Below are 17500 nucleotides of genomic sequence, written 5' to 3'. Positions count from 1 at the left end.
AGGGAGGGACACTGTCAAAAGAAGCACCTTGCCTAACAATACACTGAGTCGTGGTGAGAAAAGAAGAGAAACGCTAAGAAATTAAAAAAAAAGAAATGCAGAGACGCTGGAGTTAAATGTGTTATTTCATCCAAGGAAAATGAAAACTGCTTTGTAATAGTTGTTTGTGGCCTTTGTGTGTGTGTGTGTGTGTGTGTGTGTGTGTGTGTGTGTGTGTGTGTGTGTGTGTGTGTATGCACGCTGAATTTTGAGCACCCTACACAGACTCAAGGTAACCTGACCCTGAAGGAATGAAGAACACATCGGTACTTGACGCGTGACAAGGTTGCAGCACCCACTCCACTCCCACTCCCATGAACATGAGCCTACCGAGCACTCCTGGAGACTCATGACCGACGTAGGCCTCTCATTACTGCCTGGCCTTAAACAGCGACTGACTAGAAGAGTTGTCCTGTCATGACTTTGCACGCGGATGGCAGGTCATGGCCTATCATATTAATGCAGAACCAAATTCACTGTATGAGACTAATATAAACTTGTAAGTGCGTAATCATCCTCCACAGACTGCAACATATAGTGCCTTCCTTTCCTTCATTATATGTAATGCTACTCCAAAGAACGATCAGTGGCGGGATGTGATCTCTTTTTCGGTGGTAATGAATCATGACGAAGTAGGGCAGAAATGTGTTGCAGAAGAGTAAAAGACTTGCTCTCCTTCAAGACGCCTGGACTGCTCTCTATCCAGTCTTGTTTCTTCGTTTCCTCGCCTCTTACTACACATGCGGGAAACACCTCTACAAACAAATATCACTAATATAATGACGGGTGCACTTGACTTATATATATATATATATATATATATATATATATATATATATATATATATATATATATATATATATATATATATATATATATATATATATATATATATATATATATATACATGTGTGTGTGTGTGTGTGTGTGTGTGTGTGTGAGACATACGTACTCATACATTTACTGGCTGCGTGGTAAGAAACACACACACACACACACACACACACACACACACACACACATAACTATACCCTCATCTCCTATGTTCCTTGAATGACGCTAAAAAAAAAAAAAAAAAAGTCTACTCACCATTTCGACTCGCTCATGTTCCTTGCCCATACTCTGCGTCGATAAACAGAATAAAATTATGTGTTCTAATGTCGCTCAAAGAGGAAAAGATGAAGTGACTTCCAAGACACGAAACAAAATGAAAGATCAATGTAATAACAGAGAGGCTGCAACCATCAAGTAGTGGGGCTGAACGAAGTCGTCTGCAAAAAATGTTGGTGTGTGAGGGTGGAGTCTTCCTGCGAGTCCTTGACCCACTCAGGCGCTGACGGGAGTATATAAGGCGGCGGGAGTTACACCGGACAGCACTTGCAATCTTGCCAAGGTAAGTGAAGCAGGTGAGGTGAGCCAAGCAAGAGATGGTGAAGGGAGGGGAAGACTTTATTTCCTCTGATACAGACCAGCTTAGGAGCGTTCAAATATTACTTAGTCTTTTCGTCTGATTTTCTTGTTTGAGTCTTTAAGAGGTTTCGTTACATATAGTTCAGTTCAGTTCAGCTTGATGAAGTTTTACGGTTTGTGTTAATAAGCTTTACAGCATGCATCTCGACAACATTTTCTCTGTATTTCTGTGGATTTGTTGGTGTAAAAAGATTTAAAAGAAAATTCGTTCTTTAGATTGAGGTGGTGAATTCTAAAGCCGTTTTATGACGATCGGTACAACCAAACGCTCCTCTCCTACCTAACTTATTGCTTCAATTTTTTAACAGTTTGGTGGCACACATTCATATTTTTAATATTTTCCGTTTTATTAGAGACATTTTTTCTTCTCATTCTGGTTGTGCTATAATTCGAGGATTAGGAAGACAGTATTGCCGTACACTTTGGTACAGGTTTAAGGAGACGTGAATACCACGTGCTTCATTTGTGACACATTTACCTCCGTGATTATCACTCGCCTTGACCAACGCCGTGACGTAACACTACTCTTGTCACAGGTAGAAGGGAACACCTGTGGAATGAGCGTTGTCTATCTAATGTGAAGTTATATGTGTGCGACAGGAAAACTGACAAGATGATATGGCGAGAAATTATAAGGAACATAATTAAAAGTTTTTTTTTCTATCACAGGGTAATGGGAAAATGCATTCTAATGGTATAGCTTAGTTAAGTTTCCATCAACAACTTTTTATAACAAAAACAAGAATTGTCATAGTAATCATACCTCATTATTCATAGGAAATCGTAAAACACAAACAAGAGGAAACCTTGATACGGTGTGTTCAGAAATTATATATTTTCATGATGACAAACAACTAAAGCAAGTGTTAGGATTTAGTTGCTGCCCAACAACGTGGTTTATCCCCTTCCTTGAAGGTCATTTACTGCCATAATATATACATCATAAAAATCATGTCATTGGGAAACACTCAATCTCACGCCCCCACGTACATTGATCGAGTGTTTCCTACTTGCAGATGAAGCTGACGGTGGCGCTGCTGTTTGTGGGGTTGACTGTCTGTCTTGCACAGTTCAACGCTCAAAACTTCTTCAGGAATCAGCAGTTCAACTTTGGAAGATCATCATCCTCCAGAAACAGGGGCCGCAATTCATTCCGCTCCTTCAGTCAACCTCAGAGTCAACGCTCGAGTGGAGGAAATGGCGCCGTGAGTAGAAAAAACAAACAAAAATACAATCGTAATAACGACAAAACTTAGATACGAATAGAGCAGTGTAAAACTTTCCTTCATTGAACACCATTACACGGTTTGAATGATAAATTAATGTTTTTGTCTACTCGATATGGGCAAGCCACCTAGTGAATACAGTAAGAATGTTAACAAAAGAATGATTGACAACTTGTCTCTGTTTCAGGTGCATCACTCAGATAACGAGTACGATTACCATTTTTCCTGGCTGAATAACGAGAGAAGCCTGTCTGGCGGTGACGCTGTGAATGGCTACTGCAGAAGACAGGGAAATGGTTGGACTGGCGTCTCTATTGAATCCAGCCGTAAGAATAGTTTCATTCAAGGGCTCATCGGGGGTAAGTGTTGTCTGCTCTTCTTATAATACACTATACATTGAAATTATAATCAAGTACCTAGTCCGAGAATCTCCAGAAAACACGTGTTTATCTAGAGTTTAACTAATCACCCAGACCGTGTCATTTTTGTACTTTACTTGACTTGATATATCAGTTAAGTATACGTGCATAAAACATCAACATTTGAAAGAGATTCCTGATATATCGTTACCATAATGATGATGATGATAATAATAATAATAATAATAATAATAATGATAATAATAATAATAATTTCACTCTGCAGGCAACATCCCCTACATCTGGACTGGTGCCACAAAGAGAGGCAATGGCTTTGTGTGGTCCAATGGCAACCCGGTCGGGGCATCCTTTTCCAACTGGTCACCTACTGGCGGGTGAGTCCTGCTGTACTTCACAAAACTATCACATACCGCAATTTATAATCGACCCTTTAATCTCTTTAGTAGTAAGACACATTTTCATATTAATTCTGGTTACAATTTTCGCGATTTTTTGCAGCTTCAGAAACTTATGTAGGGATTAAAATAGTAAAGACTGGCCATTAATCCTCTGACTTCCATAGGCCTTTCCTAATGCAAATAAGATCGTCTAATAATACCCAAAAATCAAATAAAATTGCGTATCAGTAATGAAGAGGCTAAAGATTAGTCTCAGTATCCGTCTATAAGTAGGTATATGTTGGCTGTAAGTGTTGAAGTGTAAACCGGACCATGTCTTACAGGTCAGGAATACCACAGCCAGACAACCGCGATCCCCCAGAGAACTGTCTGGCCGTATTGGGAAGCCACGTGTACCGTGACGGCATCTTTTGGCACGACGTGAAGTGCACCCATAAAAAGCCCACCGTATGTGAGAGGAGGAAGAACTAAGCCATCTTGGTTCACAATGACCTTCTATTCGGCTTGCCAGACCACCGTCGTCACCTACCATGGACAGTTTCCCCCATCTATGTCTCTTTCTACCTTTAGTTCAGCCAGTTTGGATCTGAGACTTGCTTTTCAATCTTGCGTCTTCTCTTCTCTAACAAATATTCTGCCTTCCTTTGTCTTCTCGTTATTTTCCATGAATTTCCTCTTTTTTTTTTCTACCAATTCAAAGATTTATTAAGCCATATAATAATTTCTGACTATTTATTGAGTGATTGGTTATCTCTAACTTATAATATGTGGCCCAATCAGAGGAAATAAAATATGTGAGTAAAGTTTCGTTCCTTTTTACTATCCTATTGTGCTACTATACTGCTACCACTACCACGATCACCACCACAACAACCATCAACACTACCACCACTACTAGTACTACTACTACTACTACTACTAGCTGCTATTAGTACTACTGCTACTATTACGTCTACTAACTACTACTACTACTACTGCTATTGCTAACACTTCATCTACTACTATCACTGCTACTACTACTATTGCTACTACTACTACTACTACTACTACTACTACTGCTGCTGCTGCTGCTGCTGCTGCCGCTGCTACCACTACTACTACTACTACTACTACTACTACTACCACCGCTACTACCCTACTACTACCACTATTTTTACTATTAATACAACAACAACAATTACTACTACTACTACTACTACTACTACTACTACTACTACTACTACTACTGGCCAGGCATCAATGACCGAGATTCATTAACGGAGTATATACTAGTATTGCCCAATCCACCATCTCACATCGTAGTTTCCGTTATTCCAGACAAAACAAAATGATAAGCAAATCTGTGGACTCATTTTTTTTTTTTTTTTCAGTTAGATCTTATAAAGACTTAGGAAATCCTTCAAACTGTCACAATTTTCAGATAAGGGAGACTGTATCTACTTTTTTTTTTTCTTTCTAAGTGTTCCTTCTTATGGCATTTGAGTCTGAGATATGCTAAACAAATTTGTAATCACACTTTTCTTTCATTTAGGTCTTGTAAAATTTCGGCATTTTCTTTTTTTTTTTTCAATTTCCTGGACTTCGTAAATTTTGTTAATCCTTTTTTGAGTCTTCTTTAATGAGAACTGGGAATTCAGTGGGCCTTTAATTATACATAAAATCTGTTTCTCTCGGTTGATGTCTCTCTTACGTTAACCCCTGCAATATTGAGACACATTTACCTTGAGATGTGAGTTCGATTTGACCATTTTATTGAGAATGGGAAAAATCTATGAAGATCAGAAGACTAATGGCCACAGTCTTCACTATGTTAATCCCCAAATATGATCGAGGTTCTGAAGTTGTACAAAAATCACCAGATAGTAAGCAGAATATGAAAACGCGTCACGGTACTCAAAGGGTTAAACATAATGATGGGAGACTACAGTACTGTTTCCCGATCTTGGTTTATCATCACTTGAGTCATATTGGAGTGCACCGTGGAAAAAGGAGAATAGCTGTGGGCGGCGACGAATCAGCTCCAGCCTCGCGTACACACACACACTGACACACACACACACACACACAGCTGTAAACAGTGTGGTGGCGAGGCGAGGGGTGCGGAGACAGTGTGTGCTGACTACCTTGCCTCGTCAACCCACGCTACCTCCTGCTCCGTGAATACTTTAGAGTGATCGTAGTTGATCTACCTTAAATACGAGTTTGGATCCGTGAATTAGCAAGTGGTGGCGAAGAAAGGTGAGGAATAGTAGCAAGGAAGGTCAGGAGGCGGTACTGACAGACCCGCCCACGCCTCCTCTCACTCGCCGAGGCCTGTTTCTGGTGAAGGGCACTCTGGCGTCACCTTTATACTCACCGCTTTCCCCGTAGTGCCACGTCTTAAACATTTTGAATAGACTTGAATTTTACGCCTGGATTCAGTAACGCCTTCCCCTCTCACTACCACAATTTTGCAAGGCCACGTATACATCTAGTCTGATTTTCAATACAGTTTCTTCTTTTTAATAAACTAGAAATCTTGGTAATCTATCTGCAGAATCATAAAAAAAAAATAATAAAACACGAATATCTTCAACTAGAGCCTTTGGAAAGCAGTGATGGTGAGAGAGCCAAGGGTTTTAAATTAAAATACCGGCCGTAAACTGCTTGAATATAATACGAGTTAAGTGACTATTGCTACTGCTACTACTATCCTTGCCCTACCTACACACACACACACACACACACACACACCAGATTTCACTATCCTAACCTGATCAAAACCTGATCACGACTTTTTGCACATAAGCGTAAAATATGTGTATGTAAATATTGTACCTTGATGCATTTCCTTATTCATTCTGCTTAGTATGTGGTGATTTTATACAGCTTCAGCAACACATATGAGGGGATTAAAATAGTGAAGACTGGGCTATTCTTTTTCTGACCTCCATAGATCGTTTCAGATATCAATAAAATGGAGTGTATACAAATTTAAAGATGAAAATGTGTTCCAATACTGAAAAGGTTAAGGGATTAATGGGTTAGGTATATAAGAGTGTCACTAAATTCTTTGACTCTTAAACTGTATGACTTTTCAGGTGGAGGGCTGTATGATGTAATCCTTCCTTCCCTCTGACTACAGTGCCTTGTGGTGACAATGTGTTTCAGAGCTAGATGTGTTTAATATAGGAAAAAAGATAAGGAGTAATATGATACAGTATGTAGCTTAGAACACCAAGAAATTACATTAACTATACACAGACACACACACACCGCGTAGTGTAGTGGTTAGCACGCTCGACTCACAATCGAGAGTCCCGGAGCGGCGAGGCAAATGGGCAAGCCTCTTAATGTGTGGCCCCTGTTCACCTAGCACTAAATAGGTACGGGATGTAACTCGAGGGGTTGTGGCCTCGCTTTCCCGGTGTGTGGAGTGTGTTGTGGTCTCAGTCCTACCCAAAGATCGGTCTATGAGCTCTGAGCTCGCTCCATAATGGGGAAGACTGGCTGGGTGACAGACGACCGAGGTGAATTACACACACCACGTAGTGTAGTGGTTAGCACGCTCGACTCACACTCGAGAGGGTCTGGGTTCGAGTCCCGGAGGCAGTGAGGCAAATTGGCAAGCCTCTTAATGTGTGGCCCCTGTTCACCTAGCAGTAAATAGGTATGGGATGTAACTCGACGGGTTGTGGCCTCGCTTTCCCGGTGTGTGGAGTGTGTTGATGTGGTCTCAGTCCTACCCGAAGATCGGTCTATGAGCTCTGAGCTCGCTCTGTAATGGGGAAGACTGGCTGGGTGACCAGCAGATGACCAAGGTGAATTACACACACACAGAAGAGAGAGAGAGAGAGAGGAAATTCAAGCACAATGTGAAAGGATTACTATGAAAAATGTTTATTGCCCCAAAAGCTTAATTGTTGAGTAATCTTTTCTAGGAGAGTAGTACCTATGTGGTGAATACTTCTAATGTCTTTGTTTTGTCAACAGTTTAAGGAATGTCTTTGTTCTGTCAACAGTTTAAGGAAGTTCTGAAGGTGTTTGCAAAAATGTTTGGAAGGATACTTGTTCTGAGTCTGCTGTGTGTGGCCCTTGCTGATGACTTCTATGAGCTGCTGGGTGTTCCAAGAAATGCTGATGTTAAAGATATAAGGAAGAAATTTAAAGAAAAAGCACTTTTGCATCATCCAGACAAAAACAAGGTATTCTATAATAATTAAATGAATCTCAAATATTTCATATGCATAATCTTTTAAACCTGTTAGATATTGAGAGATGACCTGTGTGGGCAGCAAAGATAGTGTGCATGGCTGGTTTGAGTTTACACATTTTTTTTGATAGGATGACCCTGAAGCACATGAAAAGTTTGTGCGAATCAACCGTGCATATGAGGTGCTCAAAGACGAGGATCTGAGGAAAGTGTACGACCTCCATGGCGAGAAAGGTCTGGATGGAGGAAGGTGAGGTCATTCATCATGCAGAGGAAGTGAAGTTTATGGTTAAGCTATGTTTTCAAAACAATTTGTAAGTTGAAGTCATTAGTGAGAATAAAAAATTTTAATTCATTAATAGGTTTCTCCTTTAATTTAATAGTTGTATTTGGGATTCTAGTATTTAGTTATTGCTTTGTGACTTGTGAATAATGAAGGGGGCCCTTAGGATACTGATGTTTCTTTCCTGTGTTGCAGCTCAGGGCACCAGTATCACTCATGGAGTTACTACAGGGACAACTTTGGTATCTATGATGATGATCCAGAGATCATCACTCTCAATAAAGCAGATTTTGGTGAGAAAACTTTATCATTGAAATAGAATTGATGAAACAGTAGTTTGTTGTATAGATTATTAACAGGTATTATCTATCTTTGATGAGTGTAAAATTATTTGTTTTGTCACCAGAACAAAGTGTGACAGGTTCTTCAGACATCTGGTTCATCAACTTCTATCATCCCATGTGTTCGCACTGCCACACATTGGCTCCCGTGTGGCGGAAGGTGGCTCGAGAGTTAGAGGGAGTGGTCAGGATTGGTGCAGTGAACTGTGACGACGACTACCACCTGTGCTCCTCGCAGGGCATTCGCTCCTATCCAACACTCATGTCCTATCCAGGAGTAAGGATATCAGGAGTGTGAAAGATCCTTTCAATTTGGAATTCTTCAATAATCTGAATCATCTGCTGTTTACCTAGCTTTTCTATATACATAATATTAAATTATTTTCTTATATACTAATCTAATTTTCAGATGTTGATTTACTTTTGCCATGTATTTTAACTACATTAAGTATTCATAATTTTCTTGGATTGCTTCTGAATTGTATCATTATATTTCTTATGTACTCAAACTATCATCCGTCAGAATGTACAATACAAGGAAGACAAGAGCAAGAAGCTGCTGGTGAAGTACATGCTGCGGCAGGTGAAGACGAAGACGGTGCGTCTCACCCAAGCAGCCTTTGAGGCCACACTGGCAAAAAAGCAGCATGCTGACAAACCATGGATTGTGTTGTTCTATGAGAACATGGATGAAAAAGAAGAGTCCTGGGCACTGCAGATTAAACTAAGTGCGATATTTGTGAGTATAGTATTATTATCATTGTTTTGTTTCACTTTACTTACATGGAAAGTAACAAAAGCTGAACCAATTCATGGGGACAGTTTGACTATATTTTTTTATTATTTTAATTCTTAGTGAATGACAATCATATGCAAATGTATTAGGATAATAAGTTCATATTTGTAATATTTAATGATCATAAAAAGTGCTCAACACAATCAGTGTCATTTATTACTTTCAGGATGGCTTGGTCAGTGTAGGCTTTGCAGAATGCTACAAAGAGGAAGACTTCTGTACAAAGCTTGGATCACACTCTGGAGTGATGTTCTTTGATACTGGAAAAGTATCATCTGGCCAAGGCACCAAGATACAAAGCCTTGATGCTCAAGAAATTTCGAGAGAGGTTTTGGGATTCTTGCCTGAAATGAAGTTACTTGATGATGAAACTTTTAAGGTGAGAAATTTAAAAGTTTATCTTTCAGCCATTAGCAGATTATTAAAGAATCACATGGAAGAGAAGTTTAACTATGAATGTTATAAAGATAGTGTACATAGATTATTATAATGCTCTAATTTTGGGATGGATAGTGACTTAAAAAACAATGTGTTATTTTGAGGGGAGGGTTGAACCAGAGACAAAACACAGGATACGGGAGTCTAGACGGAGAACTGAGGAAGAAAGATGTGTCTTTTCAGGTAGAAACGAGGTTAGGTATAATGATAATTGTGTATTGCGTTATATAGATGTCAACTGTAGATTCCATTGTTTCTAATGTTGAGTTAGTGAATGCTTTGAACCAGAGTCAGTTGAGAATGACCACTGCCAAGGTGAAGAAAAAGTTGAAATTTATTTGAAAAGTATTTCATGGATGGACATATAAATTTGCATTAGGGAGAAGAGTGAGAAAATTGTATAAAAACAAGATGTGGCATTTTCACTTTTTATAGTCTGGTTTTATATTGTGATATATCATTTAGAAGAGTGTTTATTTTTTATTCATTTATCTATATATTTTGTGGGAGAGGTTTTGGTGTGTATCAAGATGCATAAGGAAAACTCTGAGAAATGATGATCTTTACATCTTCAGGAAATTCGTGAAAAGCTGGACTCTTATGAAGAAAATGTGTCTTGGCTCATCGAGTTCAGCGGTGATAACGATGATGATGCCTTTGAGGTGAGTGTGAGAGGGACTTTGTGGGATATTCTGCATGTGTTTATGGACATTGTTAGATTCTAGTGCAAATGTACACTTAATCCACTGTAATTTCACAAGAAAGGGGAATATTTTCCTCAGATATATAGTACATCCTATTCGTGTTTCTCTAGTGGAGGTTGCTTTTTAAAATTGTTCATAAAATCATCTGTTTTTTCTGTTTCTAGAATGCAGGACAATTTTGTTTGCTTAGTGCAATACAGTGTCCAAAGAAATAAGTGCGCCTTTTTGTTTTGAATATTACATCGCATTTTTCATTTGTGTAGGTCGATAAGAGATGGGGGATTGAAGTCTGGCAAGTCCCTGGCCAATCAAGAGTATGAGTTTTGTGATTTTGAAACATTGGTTGACCATTTTGACATGAACATAATACAACCATGCAATTCATAAAAAGGGCAGCATTCACCTATCATTGTTTCATCCTTTGGATGGAAATATAGCCCTCCAATACCCCAGTCACCACTAAATGCTCCCCACAGCATTGTGCCAGGAGGATGTTTCATGGTTTTACTTGGGTACTGCCTGAGGCAAATTGCAGTTTAGGTTCTTGGAATGTCTCACTGTACTAGGCAGTGTTCTGATGGATCTTGAGCTGCTCATATCACTAAAAAACACTTCTCGCTATTACTCTGGAGTTCACTCCTTGTATTTTGAATGCAAATGCAAAACTTTTCATCTGCTTTGTAAGAATGTTTTCTGGTTTGCTTGAATGTTGGCAAACCAAAATCCTTCTTTTGTCATTCCTGGATGGTTCATTCTGAGATATCTAACACATCTCAGTACAACTTTTTCAGTTCTTAAGCTGTAATTGTTGCATTCTTTATAACCTCATGTGTCATGAAGGTATCAGTCACCAGACTGATATCCTAGCATGTCATAAAGAAAAGATTTGGGCAGTATTATGCAATACTTTCCATAGGCACTGTATTAAAGTAATGTTACCTGAAGCCATTCACTGAAGTGTCTGAACTTGAAATTTGTCCACAGATACGTAAACTGCCAGCTCTGGTCCCCTCATTGAATCTTGGAAGAATAAAGTGTTCACAGATGAAGAAGCATTGTGATGACCTCTACATTGGGAAGACTCCATCATTTATGCTGTTCAAACCAGGTGGAGGATATGAAGTTCATCATGTAAGTTATTATGGGACAAAAATGGTAAAAATCTATTTGGTCTCTTATCTTGGTATTGCAGATTTGTAACTACTTTGCCCATTAATTATATCAATGTAAAGGATTGTGAAATGGGAATTTACCTTAGTTAAATTTCCTGACATACTCATACACACACACATATATGCACACAGTGACTCGTGGGTAATCGGCCAAGTCTGTGTTGACTGCCATGGCTGGCATAGGTTCAAACCCCAACAGGGGATGGTCACCTCTGGGCTTTGTCTGCTGACAAGCAGGGCAGTTACTGAAGATTGGTAGTAACGAGCTCTGAGCTCACTATGAGAGGGTAATGGCTGTAGTTACAGACCCTCTCAAGATCAGGCTGTGGTGAATGCACACACACACACACACACACACACACACACACACACACACACACACACACACACACACACACACACACACACACACACACACACACACACACACACACACACACACACACACACACACACACACACACACACATGAAGAACGGCTGAAGGGAATGGGACCGCCAACCTTACAAGGTAGAAGAGAACAAGGAGACCTAATAACCATGTACAAGATAATCATTGGCATTGAAAAGATTGACAGAAGAGAATAGAAGGACTAGAGGACATGTAAAGAAGATCAGGATGAGGCAGTGTGTGAAGGATATTGCAAAATACAGTTTTCCACAAAGAATGGTGGAAAAGTGGAATGCATTGAATAATTAAGTTGTTACAGCAGATAATGTGCTTAACTTTAAAGAAAAATTATAACTTTTGGGACACTTCTTGAAAGGTGAAGGAATAGTAAGGGATTACTTGATGGGGAAGATTGATGGAAGAAGAGCAAGAGGAAGACAAAGAAATATCTGGAAAGTATCAACATGATGGAACAAGAGGGCGGATAGCAGATATGGATAGCACTCCATGAACACTTTGACCACATGACCTTGACTTGGTAAGGTAAGGTAATGCTAATTCTTTCCTGTGATGCATGCTTATGTTGCAGGGGAGGCAGCTGGCCCATGACATCGCAGTGTTTGCACGGGAAGGAGCATCAGCACCAAACTTTCAGATCCTGACACCCCAGAAATTCCCAAAGGTGCTGAATGATGGCTCCACTTGGTTTGTGGACTTTTATGCCCCATGGTGTCCACCGTGTATGAAATTACTACCAGAGTTTCGCAAGGCCAGCAAACTGGTAGACTCACCAATAAAGTTTGGTAAGAATGATTTAGTGGAGTGCATTATCTTTACCATCATTACTGATGCCTGTGAAGCAAATTGGGTTTTCTTAACAATTTTTGCTTCATACAATATTAAACCAAATTTTATGAGAGTAAACCTAATTTAATTCAGCGAGTTTGCAAATTATATGAAGTGTGATCAAAAGTTTGAAAATCTACTATGAAAGGAACATGTTATAAAGTTGGTTATGTTAATAAACATGAGTAGTCATAAAAATACTGATTTAATAACTAATTTTGTTCTCAGGAAGCATCGACTGCACGCTTCATCAAGACCTATGCACCAAGTTCAATATTCACCAGTATCCCACCACCATCCTGTACAACCAGAGTGTACCTCATGAATATATGGGTTACCACAGTGCTGCAGAGATTGTGGCTTTTGTCACTGACACCTTGAATCCAGTAGGTGAGTTTGAGGCTGGCAATTTGGTATGTTGTTGATTGGATTGCTAGATCATTATATAGCCCCATAAATTTTTTGTTTTTATTTAGCTGAATATACAAGCGTATATTGTATTCTAAGGTGATCATTATGTAGTAAAGAAAATCCATATTAAGGCGAATACAGGCAACTCCTGCTTAATGCTTTCACTACAACGAAGGTTTCCTTTTACTACCATCTGCTCGTTTAACGAACACCAAACTCGCTTTAACAAAGTTTTATCCAGGTAATTTTTTCTAAGTTTGAAAGTCCTGCCGTATCACGCAAGCCAACAGGCTTTTGAATACACCAGCGCCTCTCATGGACAACACACGCACCACTCACTCCCCTTGTTCAAAACAATAACAGCGTCAGCAGCAGCTCGTCTTCCCTCGCTCAACATGCCACCAAAATGCCCTGCAATGTTGCCTAGCATTGCTTAGAAGACCAGGAAGTCTCTTACCCTTGAAATGAAGCTGAACATTATTTACAGACACAAGAGATTCGAGAAAACTAATAGCATTGCTTCCCACCATGACTTGACTCCATCTACTGTCTACCATTTTCAAGGCAGCAGACTCTATTAAGAAGGCTGGTGAGATCATATCTTCCTTGCAAGCTAAAAGAACCACCTGAACTCGTGACTCTGCAATGAATAAAATGGAAAGCCTTGTGGAAATGTGGTACATAAGTTTTGTATGTGGTACAATGATGTGTCCTTTGTTTACATTCCACAGGTTGTCGGTTAGCATATTTCCTGCTCCACTCTCCCTCCCTTCATAAATTTAAGATCATCAACATTATAAAGTTACTTACATACATACATTAGTGTACATTATAATGACTTAGTCTTAAATTAAACTGCTTAAATGTTTAACTTCATAATTTTTACTGTCATTAAACCTTTTACTGTACTATGATGCACTCTTGCTTTGTTTACTTTCAATGGAAGCTCAAATCAGGGGTTAAATTTGTTATAATTGGTTCGCTTAATGAAATTTCGCTTAACGAATGGTTTTTTAGGAACGTAACCCCGTCATTAAGCGGGGGTTGCCTGTAGTTAAGTTTCTGAGGAGAATCTCATTCATAAATTGTACTGTACCAGTGAGTGTAGTTTTGAGAGTAAAGGTAATATAATTTACATTTTTCTTCACTCAGTTGTGGAGCTTGACATTGAGAAGTTTGACAAGTTCATTGGTAACAAGCCCCGTGGAGAAGTGTGGGTTGTGGATTACTTCGCTGGATGGTGTGGGCCGTGTCGAGCCATGGCTCCTGCCTACAGAAAGTTTGCTCGCATGATGATTGATCATCCGTTGGTGCATGTTGCAACTATAGACTGTGCTGTGTTTGGTGGACTCTGTAGAGAGCAAAAGATTAACAGCTATCCATCCATCATATTATACAAAGCATCAAGCTATGGAACACGGGCACCAGTGTGAGTAAACTCTTTCCTGGTGCTGGGATTTACTTCTTGAGTTGTACTTTATTTCTCGTATGCATATTCTGTCTGCAATTCATGTTTACAGTAAGATTTTGAATACTTCCTGCATGCCATGAGGGAGCAGCTAGTGTTGACACAGGGCAGAGTGGAAGAAGTTTTTCATAACAACTTTGTACAGATGCTACCACTTGACTCTTTGCCAATCCTGGCTGTATCATTACTCACTAGCAACACCTGAAAGGCCCACACCAGATGAAGGCTTCAGTTTTCATTTGGTTGGTTCAACCATTTCAAAACTAGGCCTTTAGGCTCCACCCACTCAACTTTCCCTTCCTGGTCAATACCCTGATCAGTGTCACCATGTTATCTCCCTCTCCACCACCCTCCTCTTGTGTGTGTGTGTGTGTGTGTGTGTGTGTGTGTGTATATTTACCTTGTATTCACCTAGTCGTAAATTACAGGATTTAAGCAAGGCTCATAGTAACCTATCTCCATGTCTACTTTTATCCAACTTTTTCCATAAATGTATGCACATTTTCTGCTTTTACAATCTCTTCATTAAGGCCATTCCAGATGTCCACTATCCTATATAGAAATCTAAACTTTATAATGTTCCTCAAACAATGAATTCTCTGATGTAGGTGGTGGCATAGTGGATAAGGTGGTGAGTGTGTTATCGGGCAGATGTCCACGTGTGGGTTCGAATCCCACCATGTACTGCCTTGAAACCTTGTCATTTTTTGAGTGGTTTAAAGTTACCTACATGTCACCATGATAACCAGGTTGTTGGTGGTTACACCAAAGATGCACTTGGGTGGTGATATGGGCCCTAATATGGGTACCACTATAAATTAAATTGCCTGCCCCACTAATGGGTGGAAGCTGAACAGCACTTCCCATATATACTCTTCCAAGTATACCTACTGGTGCTATAGGCCATAATATTAGGGAAAAAAAAATAATATATAAATATATTCTTAGAGTGCCCTCTTGTCCATGTATCTCTATCTTCAGTATGTTAAACCAGGTCTTGTCTGTCTCTTTTCCATATGGTTTGCTATCATATATTGTTATTAGATCTCTCTCTCATTTATCTTTCAAAGTTGGTAGTCCCTTTTCCTTCCATCTTTCTTCATAAGTAAGGACCTTCATCTCTGGCACCATCTTTGTAGCTGTCCTTTGGATTCTTTCTTATTTCTTGATATGGATGGCCCCGTCTCCATATCTACACTTATCCAATTTTTCATTAAAACTATGGACACTTGTTGTGTGTGTGTGTGTGTGTGTGTGTGTGTGTGTGTGTGTGTGAGAGAGAGAGAGAGAGAGAGAGAGAGAGAGAGAGCTTATAATGATTGATGTTCAATAAAGTCATCATTCCAACAGTAAGTATCAGTGGCAGTCCAGAAGTGCTGAATCTTTCCGTCAGTGGACCTACACTCATCTTCCTTCCAAAGTGGATGAACTGGATGCTGAGAAGTTTGAAAGTCTCCTCCACAGTTCTCAGCCTTGGCTTGTGGACTTCTTTGCTCCGTGGTGTAGTCATTGTCATGCCTTTGCTCCAGACTTTGAGGATATTGCTAAAGTAAGTTACTTCATCATTGGCTAATCTGAATACAACTAAATGAGATAGTTCTTTTAGAATAAGTAAAGTGCATCATGTATAGTACATAGAATTAATCTCTTTCATTTCTCTCGCTAATTGAAACTTGTCCAAACATGTCGGTGAATTACATGAAGTAAACACTCATAGATATGATCAAGATTGAGGAACAACTTTTGAAAAAGTATCATAGTTCAATTGAATAAAATGGTAAAAAAAGAATTAATATTTTTTAACGTAAGAAATTATTTTAGATGCAAGCTGTAATTGATCAGACAGTTGTCAATTGACATACATTATTACCAATTGTCATGCTTTTATTTGTTAAGTAACTAGGACCTTGTTGTATACTGCATTAGTCTAAATACAAATCATATTACTGGATTTCAGGTTGAAATAAACAAATACATTTTTCCCTTCTAGGCTTTGGATGGTGTTGTAATGGCAGGGAAGTTGAACTGTGACCTGTACAGGAGTGTATGTCAGTCAGCAGGAGTCAATGCTTATCCAACAGTGTATTTGTACAGGGGCTCACAGTCCCACCACCGCCAGAATGCTCGTGGCTTGGAGTTTCCATCTCTAAGCAAACAAGATATCATAAGCACAGTTCCTCGATGGCTTCCAAAGACTAATAAACATGATGAATTGTGATGAAGATAATCTTAAGGTATGTGGTCATGCAACATGACAGTGGGATATGCAGTATAGGGTTATTTAACTTGAGAATCATAGACCTGATTTTTTTTTAAGTAACAAATATGTACATTGTGTAGGATAAATAATTTTGTTTTTCATTATGTTTACACTTCTTATACCTTGCTCTACTCAGAATCCCATCCCTTTTATATTTGTTGCTTGAAGCTAATATCTTTTTAGTGTTGTAATGATTGGGTTGCTTGATAAATTTGTTGTGGGCTTGTGAGCCAGAAAGAGAACATACAAACCTGGTTCTCATCCTGGCTATGTTTATTTAGTATTCTCCACTCTAAATAAGTTGCATAATAATATTTGTAGTGTTGCCTGAATGTCATGGATTGGGTTACCTAAACTTTCCTTGGTCATTTTCCAGGTACACAAGGGTAGAAGACTCACAGAAAAAGCACAGTTATCTTTTGATGAGGTACATTTACACACAATGTATACAACAATGATGGCCTGACTACCTAAACACCTGGATCAGATGAGCAGCACATAAGAATATAGAGAGAAACTACCATGCATTCAAGTAAAGTAACGCAAATGGTGCATGAGCACCACACTGGAATGTCTCTCTCCTACAAACACCAAGATATGCCCAATTTGCCCATATCGGCAGTGAACGAGAGAGGATCGAGCTATGTAATGAGAGCATGGCATTATACTGCAGCATAGTAAACTGC

General features: G+C 39.3%; 2 protein-coding genes across 2 annotated transcripts in view; both read left to right on the top strand.

Moving 5' to 3' along the window:
* The first annotated feature begins 1324 nt into the window (after positions 1 to 1324).
* LOC123498565 (macrophage mannose receptor 1-like) lies at positions 1325 to 4320 on the top strand. The gene is made up of 5 exons (XM_045245782.1): positions 1325 to 1432; positions 2526 to 2714; positions 2923 to 3094; positions 3381 to 3489; positions 3837 to 4320. Exons 2-5 carry the CDS (start codon positions 2526 to 2528, stop codon positions 3982 to 3984), a joined length of 618 nt encoding a protein of 205 aa, XP_045101717.1. The 5' UTR covers positions 1325 to 1432; the 3' UTR covers positions 3985 to 4320.
* A 1223-nt stretch (positions 4321 to 5543) lies between these two features.
* Positions 5544 to 17500, top strand: part of LOC123498393 (dnaJ homolog subfamily C member 10-like) — a 12250-nt gene continuing 293 nt past the window's right edge. Inside the window, exons 1-15 of the mRNA XM_045245498.1 lie at positions 5544 to 5751; positions 7515 to 7697; positions 7837 to 7955; positions 8184 to 8281; positions 8395 to 8606; positions 8853 to 9068; positions 9292 to 9504; positions 10139 to 10225; positions 11252 to 11398; positions 12419 to 12632; positions 12904 to 13065; positions 14239 to 14515; positions 15905 to 16103; positions 16545 to 16788; positions 17191 to 17500. The exon at positions 17191 to 17500 is cut by the window's right edge and continues 293 nt beyond it. Of these exons, the coding sequence (XP_045101433.1) occupies positions 7545 to 7697; positions 7837 to 7955; positions 8184 to 8281; positions 8395 to 8606; positions 8853 to 9068; positions 9292 to 9504; positions 10139 to 10225; positions 11252 to 11398; positions 12419 to 12632; positions 12904 to 13065; positions 14239 to 14515; positions 15905 to 16103; positions 16545 to 16772 (2325 nt within the window). The 5' untranslated portion in view covers positions 5544 to 5751; positions 7515 to 7544 and the 3' untranslated portion in view covers positions 16773 to 16788; positions 17191 to 17500. The remainder of the gene's footprint in view (positions 5752 to 7514; positions 7698 to 7836; positions 7956 to 8183; positions 8282 to 8394; positions 8607 to 8852; positions 9069 to 9291; positions 9505 to 10138; positions 10226 to 11251; positions 11399 to 12418; positions 12633 to 12903; positions 13066 to 14238; positions 14516 to 15904; positions 16104 to 16544; positions 16789 to 17190) is intronic.

This window comes from Portunus trituberculatus, chromosome 48 (assembly GCF_017591435.1).
Source record: "Portunus trituberculatus isolate SZX2019 chromosome 48, ASM1759143v1, whole genome shotgun sequence".
NCBI lineage: Eukaryota > Metazoa > Arthropoda > Malacostraca > Decapoda > Portunidae > Portunus > Portunus trituberculatus.
This window is presented reverse-complemented; position numbering and strand designations above follow the sequence as displayed.

Excerpts from the sequence above, each read along its gene's own strand:
- LOC123498565 (XM_045245782.1), top strand. The coding sequence starts at position 2,526 with ATGAAGCTGACGGTGGCGCTGCTGTTTGTGGGGTTGACTGTCTGTCTT. Across the intron at positions 3,095-3,380 it reads CATTCAAGGGCTCATCGGGG|GCAACATCCCCTACATCTGG; the intron begins GTAAGTGTTGTC and ends TTCACTCTGCAG. Across the intron at positions 3,490-3,836 it reads AACTGGTCACCTACTGGCGG|GTCAGGAATACCACAGCCAG; the intron begins GTGAGTCCTGCT and ends CATGTCTTACAG.